Source organism: Lagopus leucura, unplaced genomic scaffold (assembly GCF_019238085.1).
Source record: "Lagopus leucura isolate 7727_CA_CO unplaced genomic scaffold, USGS_WTPT01 Super-Scaffold_100036, whole genome shotgun sequence".
NCBI classification, from domain to species: domain Eukaryota; kingdom Metazoa; phylum Chordata; class Aves; order Galliformes; family Phasianidae; genus Lagopus; species Lagopus leucura.
Genome location: NW_024962285.1, coordinates 3,394,627 through 3,409,214, shown reverse-complemented (window position 1 = coordinate 3,409,214; position 14,588 = coordinate 3,394,627). Strand labels below are relative to the sequence as shown.

General features: G+C 40.5%; 1 protein-coding gene across 3 annotated transcripts in view; it reads right to left on the bottom strand.

The window, feature by feature from the left end:
* Positions 1-14,588, bottom strand: part of BDP1 (B double prime 1, subunit of RNA polymerase III transcription initiation factor IIIB) — a 60,090-nt gene that overhangs the window by 15,563 nt on the left and 29,939 nt on the right. For all 3 annotated transcript variants that reach the window (XM_042882832.1, XM_042882833.1, XM_042882834.1), the window contains exons 19-27: positions 14,419-14,522; positions 12,711-12,921; positions 12,071-12,258; positions 8,017-8,233; positions 7,377-7,492; positions 5,726-5,942; positions 4,282-4,493; positions 2,907-3,294; positions 242-358 (exon numbers count right to left, since the gene is read on the bottom strand). In XM_042882832.1, the coding sequence (XP_042738766.1) occupies positions 242-358; positions 2,907-3,294; positions 4,282-4,493; positions 5,726-5,942; positions 7,377-7,492; positions 8,017-8,233; positions 12,071-12,258; positions 12,711-12,921; positions 14,419-14,522 (1,770 nt within the window). The remainder of the gene's footprint in view (positions 1-241; positions 359-2,906; positions 3,295-4,281; positions 4,494-5,725; positions 5,943-7,376; positions 7,493-8,016; positions 8,234-12,070; positions 12,259-12,710; positions 12,922-14,418; positions 14,523-14,588) is intronic.

Here is a 14,588-nt window from a genome sequence, read left to right as displayed (position 1 = left end):
CAAGCAGGCCTGGAAACCAGTCAGAGGCCACAGCTTTGTATCTGCTATAAAATAACAGAGAGAAAGGAAAGTGAAGGAAAAACGGAGGGTGAGGAAACAATGGGCATTTGTCTCCCTCATCAACTGGATGCCCAAGCAGAAAAAGAATGCCATAATAATCAATAGTTTCTGTGAGATGGTTCCCAAAGCACAAAGAAGATGGCAGTGCTGAGTACAATGTCGAAAAAAAAAAGATTCTTACAGCTGGTAAGGTGTTTCCTTTTTCCTCCTCCTGTATGACTGGCTGGACAGATACATGAGAAAGACCTTCTGCATTAGTAGCCACTGGCACATCTGGGATATTCACAGATATATCCAGCTGTAAAAATTAGTTTGAAAGCATTTCAGTTCATCAGCCGTGACAGAAAATCTGTCAAATACGTTGTTTTTTTTTCCAAATAAACTGCATGCTTAGCAGATGCCGAGCATTTAATGGGATCCCTCTATGAATCACAGAATCACAGAGTAGAATCATAGACTCAGGTTGGAAAAGACCTTAAAGATCACTGAGTCCAACCACAACCTAACCATACTACTCTAACTCTAACAACCTTCTGCTAAATCACATCCCTGAGCTCCACATCCAAGGATGTTTTTAAACACAACCAGTCACCTCCCAGGGGAGCCTATTCCAGTGCTTAACAACCCTTCCAAAAAGAAGTTTTTCCTGATATCCAACCTAAACTTACCCTGGCACAACTTGAGGCTGTCATCTGTCATCAGTGAGGAGTGACCAACCCCCCTCTGCTGTAAGCACCTTTCAGGTTTTGGAAGAGAGCAATGAGGTCTCCCCTCAGCCTCCTTTTCCCCAGACCAAACAGCCCCAGTTCCTTCAGTCTCTCCTCACAGGCCACATTCTCCAAGTCCTTCACAGCCTTGTAGTCCTTCCTTGGTCCTGCTGCAGCACCTCCATGTCCTTTCCGTACTGAGGTGCCCAAAACTGAACACAGTACTCGAGGTGAGACCTCACCAGTGCCAAGTACAGGGCAGGATGAGTTCCCCAGTCCTGCTCACCACAGCATTCCTGACACGAGCCAGGATGCCATTGGCCTTCTTGGCCACCTGGGCACACTGCTGGCTCACATTCAGCCCACTGCCCATCAGCACACCAAGGTCCCTTTCCATCAGGCAGCTTTCCAGCCACTCCTCCCCAAGCCTGTAGGGGTGCCTGGGGTTGTTGTGACCAAAAAGCAGGACCCGACACTTGGTGCTATTGAAACTCATACAGTTAACATTGCCCATCGATCCAGTCCATCCAGGTCCCTCTGTAGTGCCTTTCTCCCCTCAGGCAGATCAACACTCCCTCCCAGTTTGGTGTTGTCTGCAAACTTACTGACAGTGCACTCAATCCCCTCATCAAGATCATTAATAAAGATGTTGAATAGAAACAGCCTAGTAGTAAACCAAAAGGAGAGCAGGAGGCACTTTCCTTTCTAGTGTTTGTTTTATGGAGATGATACTATGTCTCACTACAGTCTTAGAGTTCTGAGTCTAATTCTAGTTTAAAACCACAGCTGAACATCAGGCCTGTACGCTTAGCTATAAAAGCGGTCCACAGAAGAGGCAAAACATACAGCTTTTGAAAAAATAATTGACAAAATGTAGGGACCACAGCCTTTGGCTCTGCCCATGCCAAATATAGCAGGATATCCCTTGAAAAACCTCCAGACTGTGGAAGAATTACACTGGAGCATAGAGAAGGAGTGGAGTCTACTGCTATGTCAAACTCTACAGCCTGGACTAAAGGGATACAGGGCTGGGTCTTATAACAGATATACATTTAAACTTAACCTATTATTTACATTTTATTTTACAAGAAGTACTATAACAGGAACCACATGAACAGAAGACAAACCTCCAGAGAAACCAGAAATTGTACTAGTGATCAGCCTGAGCCAGCTCTGGCATCAAAAATTCAATGTAACACACCACTTCAACTGTCCTCAACAACCATCATAATAAATGGAACACAGGTCATGGGCTAAATGAACTCAGTGGATATATGATGGACATTTTATGGGGGTAGCCACAGACCAAGGGAATGTTATCCATGTATCTATCGAAGGACTAGAAAAGAGGTTGTGGTTAAATAAGGATGCACTAGATAGTGTACAACAAGTGAATGACAAATATTATGAAATGAAGGGGGGTGAAGGTTGCACGGAGTATGGGTAGGATGAAGCTCCAGGAGGAGGAGGAATGAGGCGTTTGTGACAGTGTCTGTCTTCCCAAGTAACCCTTATGACTGCATAACTTTACCCTGCTGTTCAGGAAGCACTCTGCTGGTGGAAAGTAGTGAATAAATTCCTCATTTCGCTTTGCTTTCACATCGCCTATGGAACTGTCTTGATATCAACTTTCTCACTTTTATTCCCAGACTTGCTAGAGAGGGGAGTGAGGAGGAAGCAGCTGGGTTGGTGACTTGTTGTTGGTTGGGGTCAATCTACCACGCCACTAAAATTCCCTGATGGCGTGGCAGTGGCAGAAACCACACACACAAACTTCTCTCTCATTGCCTAACATGCAAATGTAGAACTGAAATGCTCCATTTGCTCAATCCTAGGCCTCAAAACATGCGGTAAGCATGTCAGGCTGTGCCTAAATTCAGTCCCAAATAAATTACCTGGTGAGCACCCTGCAGACCTACTGACAGTTCATAACACTACCTGGATCTCAGGCTGATGTAGTCTCACTTGAAACCAAGTACATGTATCAAGTAAACATCCTTGCTACTGTCAACACTATCCTTAATGAATTAAACTAAACTGGGATGAAAAGAAAACAAGTAATAGAAATTGCAATTAGAATAAAAGCATCTGTTTAAACAAACAAAACAAACGTGTACACAGAACACAACTACATTATACCTCTTCCATCGTTTCCTCTATCTGAACAGGAATAGGCTTAGGAGATCTCAGACCTACAGGAACAAACACTGGTGCTTTGTTCACTTCCTCTAGAGCAAAACATTCATCTTCATCATCAGGCTCAAAGTCATTTGCTTCCTCCTCATCTTCTTGAGAAGCCCGGAGGGTCACCAGGCTGCTTGTTTTTGAACTTCTCTGCTCCTTCACAGGTTTCTTTCTGTGGGCAGTTCTCATGCTTTTGTTTCTAGTAAAACTTGATTTCAATTCTTGTCTTTGATTCCCCGTCTCACAGGGATCAGCCTCACATTCAGAGGCAGAAGATGAACCAGTTCTTAGCTCCAATCCATGTTTTGGTAATGCTGTCTGTTTTGATGACCTCCTATATTGTCTTTTAGAACACATAATAAGAGCACATAACATGAGTAAGTTAAAAATAATAATCAAGTCTAATACAATCAAAAACATTAAAAAAGAGACACCACAAATCAAAACTCAATGAACAGAAAAGGAGAAAAGGATCACTGTGATCAAGAATACAATGCTGTTACTTCCTGACACACACTGGCAAAAATGCATTCAGATATTACTCCATCTGAAAACCAAATCTTCACATATGCAGAAAGTACTGATTTCAAGTATACAGAAAGCAGTTTCAGAGTGCTGAAAAGCTGCATCATAAGATCTACAAGATATGGAATTTTTTATTAGAAATAACTTTCATTTGAGATAGGTGAAACTTGCAAACTTCTTAAATCATAGGAACTTCTCTAGTTTTCCTCTGCTGAAAGTACAGTAGAGAACCGAAACCATGAGATTTTAGTTAATCTTACTAATGCCTAGAAACCAGAACTGTTAGCTGAGAACTAATTATCTGCTCACGTTTCTCAGAACACAATCTCTTTGAATTAGCTACCATCTCCATCCTCAACGAGATGGTCACAATTGCTCTTGGCAACAAAAATAATTCCAAATTTCACGCTTAAAATAGCTTCCATAGATAACTGAAACCAATGGAAAATGAAACCAAGTACAAACAGAGGGCACTTTCAGCACAGTTTGTTTAGATAAATCCCATAATCCCTTTGTCCCCAGTGTGGGTATTTTAAAGTCCTCCTTTTAAAATCTGGAACTTTCACTGAGACCACAGTGCAGCCCAGGGTAGGCTGGTGAGAGTGCAGGCTGTTCAGTTTATGAAGCTGCAAACAAAGGGTATAGGGATATCTGCATGCATCTGGAATGGGTCAGGTGGAAGACAGAAGTGCTAACATCCTACATGTGTTCTCACACACACACTCTTCAGAACTATGGCTAGTTATTAAGGTCTAAGAACAACAAACAATCAGTTGAACATGCAAACTAAAATTAATTGTTTTACCTCATCTGATCGTCTGATTTTTTTTGCTGAGGTGCAGAAAGCTGAGAATCTTCTTGTTCTACTTGACTCTCGTTCTCTAATGGTATCTCTGGAGACTGAAGACTATTCTGCCTGATTCTTTTATAGGATGGTTTCTCAACAGAGTCTGTAAAATCATGTTTTCTTGTAGACTCTGTGAAGGAAGCTGCTTCTTCTGTGTTACTGGAGTTTTCCTGAATAGAAGAGACAATTGCTATCATATTAAGTACATTTTTAAACTCATTTTAGTAATAAAAGAATTTGGAGAAGAAATTTTGAAGTTCTTGAGCACGTTCAGTTGCATTCCTCGTATCAACTGCAGCACTCAGTATCATCAGCAAACTTGCTGAGGGTGCATTCAATCTTACTATCCAGGTCATTGATAAAAATGCTGAAAAGCACTGGTGCCAACATGGAATCTTGAGGGAAACCATTCACAACCAGCCTCTACCTGGATATGGAGCCATTGCCCACAACACTCTTGCTGCTACCATCCAACCAGTTCCTCATCTACTGAATAGCCCACCCTTCAAATCTCTATCTTTCCAATTTAGAGATAGGAAAGTAATGTGGGACCATTACAAAGGCCTTCATTTTTTTTCTATAGGTTCAAGGAGCCTCAAATTTTGCTCATATACATTACTTACTGGCATAAAGTTCCTACCCATATCTTTTCATACAAAAAAATCTGCTTGGAAAGGAATAGAACTGTCATTTGAGAGAAATCCAATTCTACTTAAAAATTCAGTAAGCATTATTTCCACCAACTACGGGTACTTAGCTAAAAAAAACTGAACGATTTTAGTAATCCATCACAAAAACAAGGACCACCAAAAAAAAACAAAAAAACACTTTACTTTATATGCCACAACTTTTGACAGAATAAGAATCAGTATCAGATTGCTCAGGACTACTGAAGAAGTTGAAGCAGAAAAAGTCTGATCTTTATTCGCATGCATATCAACTTAATTTGATTAAATTGATCCATACTTCTAGAAAATTTGAGTTGTAGGCAGTATTGGATATTACAAATGGGATATTACCTTACTATCCATTGTTCAATGGATAACAAACATTAAATTCAATGGCAATGGTATTAGCATGCATATGACAATCACTGAATCAAAGAATGGCTTGGTTTGGAAGGCACCTCAAGGATCATTCAGTTTCAATTCTCCTACCACAGGCTGGGTAATCCAGATTTCTGCACGTACACTGTAAAACTTTAGTCCACACCTTACATTAAATATTTCCTAAGTGTTTAGATGTTAACTCAGCATTATTTCCAATTGTGAAGCATAACGAAAAGGAAAGCATCACCTTAACCATTTCTATTTACATACTGGATTTTTATGTCATCTATGAGTTCTAAGAAGCTAAACACAAGAACTGAAGCACATACAGGCTCAAAATGATGAGCACTTACCACTGATACACCTGTTTTTTCTAACAAATGCTCTTCTGTATTTCTAGTCTCAGCACTGTCTTCATCTCTCCTGTTTCTATCTTCTTCAGAATGACCCCTTTTTCTATGAGCTCTTGTTAGGTTTGGCTTTGGGTTCCTGACAGATACCCTTGCTTGCTGTGAAGGTTTTGTATCACATTGATTACTCTCTTCTCCAGAACTTAATTTTTCATTAGACCTAGAAAAAAATATTTTTTAACTTTCACTTTTCAGGCACCACAAAATACAGTTAGAAATGAATTCAAGTCTTCTGCGTATTTATTTATTCACTTAAACAGAGTCAGATCAGCGTCACAAAAGCTAGTTACAAAAGACCTACTGGCTTCAGGGATCAATAGTGGCTCCAGTCCTCCTAATTGTCTCATAAATGATCAGGATGAAGCAGAAGAGCCTACCCTCAGCAAAAGTGCAGATGACAAGAAACTGAGAGGACTGACCAATATGCTAGATGCTCACACTGCCATCCACAGGGACCTGATCAGGCTGCAGAAATGGGCTGGTACCTAGCTGTCCAGTCTCACAGCTTGCCTGGGCTGCACTGAGTGAACAGGTATTGTCTCAGGCTGCATATGTTGCTCTGAAAGTAATGCCTCCTATTTATTTCCCAAGAAACTACCAACTGCTACAAAGTGCACAAGAACACTACTTGATGGGACAAATTCTAATCTACAATTCACTATTTTTCAGCTCAGTCACCATTAGTCACACATTTTCACTAGTGATGAAGAAGATCCTGCATGCCCACAAAAAACTGCACAGAGGTGTCACTGATACTGCTGTACAGACACACCATCACCATCACTGTGCTCACATCTACTGTGTGGTCTCCATAAACGTTCAGTATGAGTTGATGAACGTCAATGGCTGCAGATTTTTTCTACATGAAGAAATTCAATTCCATTCCTTAGCTTCATTCGCACTTTATGTCAGACACCATTCTGTCAGACTGTCCCACTGCTGCCATCTGTTGCACAGCAACAACATGGAACGAAACACTGGTGGGAAGGTTCAATCTCCACTGCCACGCCACTGACATGCATCTGTGACACCATGGCCCAACATAACAGAACAGGAAGCATTACTTCTGGAGCAGCCCTCATAACATATGCAATACATTTCATGTGCTTAAGCAAAAAAAAAAAAAAAAAAAAAAAAAACTTATTTTAATATTTTAACGTTTTATTGCAACAAAAAATAGAACAAAACAGAACTACTGGGATACTGGACCTTCTTTTTGTGAAACTAATGCACCGATCCCTGGTTCAATGGTAGCAGCTGCAATTCTCAGTGAATTCTCCAGGTGTTCAGCACAGATTTTTGATGTAATATCTAAGAACTGGCACAGCTCAGAGCAAACAACTCAAAAACCTCTGCTGCAGACAAATAGTGTATCGCTATTTAAAACAAACAAAAAACAACAGAGCCCAAACTAAACCACCAGTAGTTCACCTTAACTAAGAAGTGTGCACTGAAAACATGGAATGAAGCTGCCTACAGGCACTGAAATCAAAGAATCAGAGAAATACAAATAAAAGGAAAAGAATTCAAATACAAATCTTTATGTACCACAGGAAAACTCTTCATACATGATTTTGCTGCACTCTGACCCTACCTGATTTGTTCACACAGTAGGTTTTCAGAAATACAGGGGACCCGAGGCACCTCTTCCTGTGCCTGTTCCTCATTGCTCAGCACATTTCCTTCTTGCAGTGCCGCTTCATTTTTGCCCTTTGATTTGCAATAAAATAGAAGTATTATCCAACAGAATGAAAAAAGGAGAATCAAGCAAGGTTATAAAGCAGAAGTTCACTTATAAAAACACAAAGAAGACTTTAACTCTTACAGAAAAATAGACTATCCTACATCTTCTCTTGATACTTTCTGGATTCTTCAACACAGACTTCAAGCAGGAGAGAAAAAAATGAGCTAAATGCCTATCGTTAGGTATTGCAATATAAAACAAACTTGCATTCTAGTTACTTAAATGTACATAATCCTTTTATGTGACATGCAACCCAATCAAAATTAGATCCTCATTTTCCAGAAGACATTAATACTACAAGTTGTAGACTTCACTAATTTCATACCTGCAATATCTCAACATTCAAGGGTTTGTGGGATTTCTTTCATAGCAGATGGTGTCTCTGCTTCAGGGAATGAAAGTTAAATTTTCTAATATAACTGCCTATTATAGAACATGTAACTTGGAATCACATTTTTGAAGGCAAAGTAGCTATTCCTAGTAGACTTACAATGGCAGACACACGATGAGCAGACTCAGTTTTTTGCACTTCCAAGTTGTCTGCTTCAAATTTTTTACCCTCATTATTTTCTGGTATTTGCAATTCTTTTCTTCTAAAACCTTTTCCCAAGTTGGGCTTGTACTTCTGGAATCCACTCCTCACTAATTGGACAGGTTGAAGAGGTGCTTGTTCACCTTCACCTTGAGTTGTGATTGTTCCATCGATGCTAACACAACCAGAAACAAACAAAATCAAATTTAATGCAAAAGCATGTCATTGAAAAGCACGGGTTCACTGTATGTATAATATAAAACACAGCTTACTTTTTGAAAGACATTACACAAATGCAAAGTTATGCTGAATGTTAAATTATGCAAACAAATCTTTGTTTCAGCAAATATGTATAGCCGTTTGTCTCCTAACTACTTCCATAACAGAAATAATTCTTAATGACTCCTGAATGCTCACAAATAACAAGATGGAAAAGTGATCCTACAATAGAACGGATGAACGCCTCTGGCCCTCCAAAAAGGTCCCACCTAAAAAGTGAGGTATTTGACAGCCCAGTTGAAGTGTCTCCCTACCAATGCATGTAGCATGGGTAACAACCAGGAGCCGGCAGCCACTGTGGAGCAGAAAATATATGGTCAGATCACCATCGTGAAATCCTGTTTGTTTCATGCCTTTGTGGTACGAATCACACCTAAAGCATTGTGATCAATGGCTATAAACTGTTGAGAAGAAACAGGCAAGAAAGGTAGAAGAATTGCCCTCTATTTACAAAAAAAAAAAAAAAATTGATTTCAACTAGTGCTGTCCTTGAAAAACAGCAATACATAATATGGGTGAAAATTAGAGACCAAATCAACAAAGGAAACTATGTGGTTGGTGTTTACTACCAGATGGAGAGTGCTGATGAAGAGTTCTTCAAACCCCTGATGCTGCCAGGTGATTTTAACCACCCTGACATCTACTGGAAAAGTGATAAAGCAGCTGCAGGCAGTCGAGGAGACCCTTGCAGTATACAGAGGATAACTTCGTAGTTCATGTGGTAGGAAAGTCCAAACAGAGAAGATGCAGTGATCAACTGCTGGTTCATGATCTTAGCTGAGCTATGCAGTCAGGACCCTAAATTTTAAGGAAGTGAAATTCCAAGTTTTTAAGGGACTAGTGGATGGGATTCTCTTGAAAACAGCCGTCATAGAAAAAGAAGAGAGCCAGCAGATATTTAAAGATATTTTCTTGGAGCACAAGAGCTCTTGATTCCCATGTGCAAGACAGTGGGCAAAGAAGGCAGGAGACAAGCATAGCTGAGCCAGGACCTCCCAGTTAAACTGAAATGTAAGAGGGAATGCACAGACAGTGGAAGTAGAGACTCACATCCTGGGAAGAATAATGGGATACTGACAGAAGCGTAGGAATGGGATCAGGAAAGTTAAGTTGACCTGGGAAGAGATTCTAATGAGTACATGCATCTGTAAAGGAAGACAAAAGAAACTGCAGCCCCTTGAATGAGACAAGGACATCTGCAACCATCAGCATGGAAAACACTGAGGTACAACTTTATCTCAGTTTTCAACAACTGCTCTTCCTACATCTCCCAAGTCCCTGAATCTCAAGGCAGGGTCTGGGAGTATGAAATCCTATCTATCTTATGAGAAGATCAGGTCTGAGTTTACACAAGGAACCTGAAAGTACTCAAGTCCATGGGGACAGAATGCATCCTATGACCCTAAAGGAATTGCCACAGAGGAAGTATCTGAGCCAATCACCACCAAATTTGAAAAATCATGGCACTAAGTCCTCATGACTGAAAAAAGAGGAAACATTACTTACATTTTTTTAAAAAGGGTGTAAGAGGAGACCTTGCAAACTCCTGACCAGTCTGCCTCACCTCTGTGCCTGGTATGATCATGGAACAGATCCTCCTGGAAGCTATGTTAATGCACATGGAGTACAGGGAGATTGATTAGAGACAGCTAACATTGCTTCACAAAAGGCAAATCATGCTCAGCTAATCTGGGAGCCTTTTACAATGGAATGACTCCACTGATAGATAAGGGAAGAGCAAATGATGTCATCTACCTTGATTTCTGTAAGGCCTTTGATATGGTCCCTTTTGGAGTAGGGCCCAAGCATAGCCTGCTGAAAAAGGGGAGAGGTCATGCAAGGCTGGAGAACAGGACAGGGCTCAGGTCCATGAAATGTCCTCTAGTTGGCAATGAGAACTGCCCCAGCCATGCAGACCAGGTAAGGCCACAGCTATGCCTCTGTTAGTCTACTTGCGTTACCTACACCTAACGATGTGCAGCCTATTATTCATGTCAAAGGCCTGAGCTATGACTGGAAGTTGTCAAGGAATAGAGAAGAGCTGCCTTTGGCAAAAACGTGGAGACTATAAAAACCATGTGATGATTAACAAATAAGCAATCCATGGCATTTAAGGGAACTGAAAATGATATCTTAAGGAGCCAACAGAAGATTCTCTGCTTTTCTGTAAATTCTTGCATTTTTCACATCCCTACTAATATCTTTGTTTGCATACCTTGTAACAGCCGATTTCCCTCCTCATTCCACTCCCCCCATTTATCATGGCAAACCACACATAAAAGTTATATAAAGTCAGGACACTAGAGAACAGCTTTCAGAGCTCCCTTCAGCCAGCCTGAGACCCCCTGCTTGCAAGAGCCCCCCCCTCAGACCTCATGCTGCAATGGACACATCAGGTCATATAACTTTTCCATCCTAATTTACCACCTCCCAGAACACTGATCAGTCATAGGCTAACAGTTTGCTTAGAATACATGATTATAGATGTAAGTGCAACACCTTGCTCAGAATACATTTAATAAAGTGTTTTGGTGCACCTGATCAGTGTCAGTGAAGTATGCCATAATCGCTGCCTTTTCACTGGACAAAATAAATCAAGGAATAGGGGTAGGATGGATCCCCCACAACACTTTTGCTTCTCAATTGGAGAGATATGAATGTATTGGGTGGATTATTAGATGGATTAGGAAGTGGCTGAATAGACACATCTAAATAATTGCAGTTAACAGCTCCATGTTCAAATGGAAAGCTGTAGCAAATAGTGTCCGTACTGAGAGTAATACCATTTAACATCTTCATTAATGAGAGTCAGGAGGGTTGAGTGTATCCTCAGTGAGTCTGTGGATGACATTAAACTGAGTGGTGAAATTGATATGATAGAAGGAAGGGATGCCATTTAGACAATCCACAAGATGTCAGCCCATGTGAATCTCCCATGTGAACCTGCAAAGACTGGAAGGATGACCTGAATGAGAGCAGCACTGCGGATAAGGACTTAAGAGATGAAAAACTGGATATGAGCTGCGCTTGCAGCAATGCGCACTTGCAGCCCAGAGGCAATTATATTCTGGTCTACATCAAAAAGAAGCCAATAGGATGGGGGAGGAGTTTCTTCCCACCTACTCAGCTTTTAGGAGACCCCATGTGGAGTACTGCATCCAGTTCTGGGGTCCTCAGCACAAGAAAGATGTAGATCCATTAGAGAAGGTACAGAAGAGTGCCACAAAAATGATCAGAGCCAGAAAAATCTCTCCTGTGCAAAGACAGAGAACTGGGTTCATTTGGCCTGCAAAACAGAAGGCTGGGGGAGACCTCATCAAATCACTTCAACATTTAAAGGGGGCTTATAATAAACAGAGAAAGACTTCACAAAAGCCTGGCAGAGTGGTGGGCAAAGGCTGCCCAGAGTTGTGGGTACCCCATAGCTAGAGGTGTTCAAGGCCAACTTGTTTGGCAGCTTTGAACAACCTGATCTAATGTGAGGTGTCCCTGTCTTTGGCAGGGGAGTTGAAGCTAGATCTCTTACAGACCAAACCTAAAATGAACATTCATTAATTTGATGCTTAGCTTAACAGTAACTAGAGCTTTAATACAGTTAACGTTAAAACTATAATAAGTAACATTCAGTATTTTTATTAGACTTTCTTCACCAATTGGAAATCCACTAGCAGAATGGTTTCCTCTTAAAATGCCTTCGTTGTTAGTCAAGGTATAATTGCAGCTAGACCCTTACCCAGCATTAATACTTGAGGTGTCATTTTGGTTATTTACAGGTGGACAAGCCTCCAATTTGCCATACTCTGATTCGGAAAGTGTGTCTGGGGGCTTAAAGCTTGAGCTCTCAGAAGCATCCTGAGGACCAACTGACTTTTCTTTTCCTAAGGATTCCAATGACTGCAGAACATCACAGTTTTCTGCTTTCTGTAAAATAGGAAAAAAAATATGAGCAAGAAAAAGTCACGGTACTAAACCCAAAAAGGAGATATTTTTATGTCACAAAGCTCAGTATTAATCACTCCCCAAAGTGTTTCCTGTCCAAAAAGGCCATCTCCTTTTAATTGTCCACTAATAATTTCTTAGGCTTTCCAAGAAAAATTAGTATTTCTTTCTTTAACTAAACACCTTGAAATGTAGGTTTCTTCTTTGTTATCTGTTTTCATTACTTTTATTTCTTCACTGTCATTTCATGAAGTCCACCTCAGGGTAGAAACAACTGTAAAGTACAAGAGCTTCCACACAGAAGAGCATAGCTTTTGAAAAATGGATTGTTTCTAAAAAGATTAATCTGTCATTTCTTTCAATCATCAAATGCTTTTTATAGTTCCACAAACTCATCAGCTGAAATCCAACTAAGGAAAAAAAAAAAGCCTTACATTTGTATCAAGAAGGATGCAACATTCATGACTGCTCTGCATCAAACTTTCTTTCTTGTTGGCATCCTCTTGTGATACACCTTTATTTATATCCATCACTTCTTTTCTACTAGTTGTTCTGAAATTGGGCTTTGGTCTATGGAACCGACTCCTCAGTAACTGAACTGAAGAAATAACAGTTTTGTCCTCTTGGTTCTCAGGACCAGACTCCCTAAAAAAACAAACAGTTGATGGCATGAGGCAATGTGAATTCTCCAAACCATATTTCACACACTTGTATACAATTTTTGGTAGTAGCTAGAAAACTGTACTTCATTTTCTGCAGTAGCTAGAACAAGAACAAAGTAATGGACATTATGAAAAGGTCCAACCAAAAGCACATTGAACATCATCAAGAACCTGTAACTTGCAAGTAGGTCAGCAAATGTAAGAAAAAAGAAGCAATTTCAAAACAACTGCAATTTCTAGTCACACTCCAGGAGGACTGTGAACATTTTACCAAATCCTTTACCTAGCTAATAATTTCTAGAACTACAAAAGAGACCTACAGCATTTTAAAAATTCTTATTCATTCACTTTTTTCATAATCCAAAGGACAACTTATCAGATATGTCCAAGCTGTGGCTTGTGGGCTGTGTATGGCTTGGCTCCGCTCAGCACATCCTGTGGCTTCTTCCTGCCCTGCACCATCACAGTGATGGCTCTTCCCCATCAAGCAGCCCAGCCTGGCCCCCTGCACACCCATTGCTCAGCCACCACCAAACATCAAGGTGTGACTGGCACTGTCCAAGCCAAAACCAGAGCATGGGGATCCAAAATCTCTGACAAACATCATATGGAGTCTGCTCTGAAAGGAATGCCTCTTGTTTCATTATGTTGGCCTACGATATCAGAGGCGAATGTTGGTGGAACCAACCTTTCCACCAATATTCTGTAAAGATTTTTGGCTCTGTGACAGATGGCAGCAGAGTGGCAGTCTGACAAAATGGTGTCTGACATGGAAGTGTGGATGAGGAATGGTGTGTCACTGAATTCCTTCATGCAGAAAAAACTGCACCCACTGACATTCCTCAACACCTGCTGAACATTAATGGAGACAAAACATACAGAGGCAGTGGGTGACGTGCTTCAGCAGTAGCAACAGTGGGCCACTTGTTCATTGATGGTGAGAATGTATTGCTAATGGTGGTGTTGAAAAACAGTGTTTTGTGACTCAGAATTTACTCTATCAAATAGTGCTGTTGTGCTCTTTGTAGCTAGGAACAAAAAGAAGGCATTACTTTCAGGCTGACCTATGTATTTAATATGAGCCCAGGACAATTTCTCTTCATGTGATACATTCCAGACAAGCCTAAAGACTGGACACTCGTGGTTTTATAGGAAACCAACCCTATACTGAGGAACTTACATAAGCATTTTATGATGCTTATGCTGTTAGGACCAACATGGAGAAGATAACCACAGGAACTGAGTATCCCTTAGGGATTTATTTGAAAACGAGGTTCATCATGAAGATCAGTCCCACAGAGCTTTTGGATTTTGTTTTTCTGTTTGTTTGTTGTTTAGGTTTAGTATTGTCTTGATTAAAAGTAAGCTTTATATTTGTAACAAGATATTTAGCTCTAGAGTTCAATGCTCAAGTGTGGTGTGTCCGGAGATACTGATGATTTTGAACTACCCCATCTGTCCACTTAGAAATTAACCTTACCCTGTATTGAAATCTGAAACATCTTTCAAGACATCTGAAGGTCCTTTGTCATTTTCCACAGCTTTTAGCTTCTGTGGACTTTTCTTGGGAGCACCAACCATATCCTAAGAGGAATATAAGTTTCACTCTATTAAGAAAAAAAGATTTGGCCAATCTCTTCTTTGGAAGGA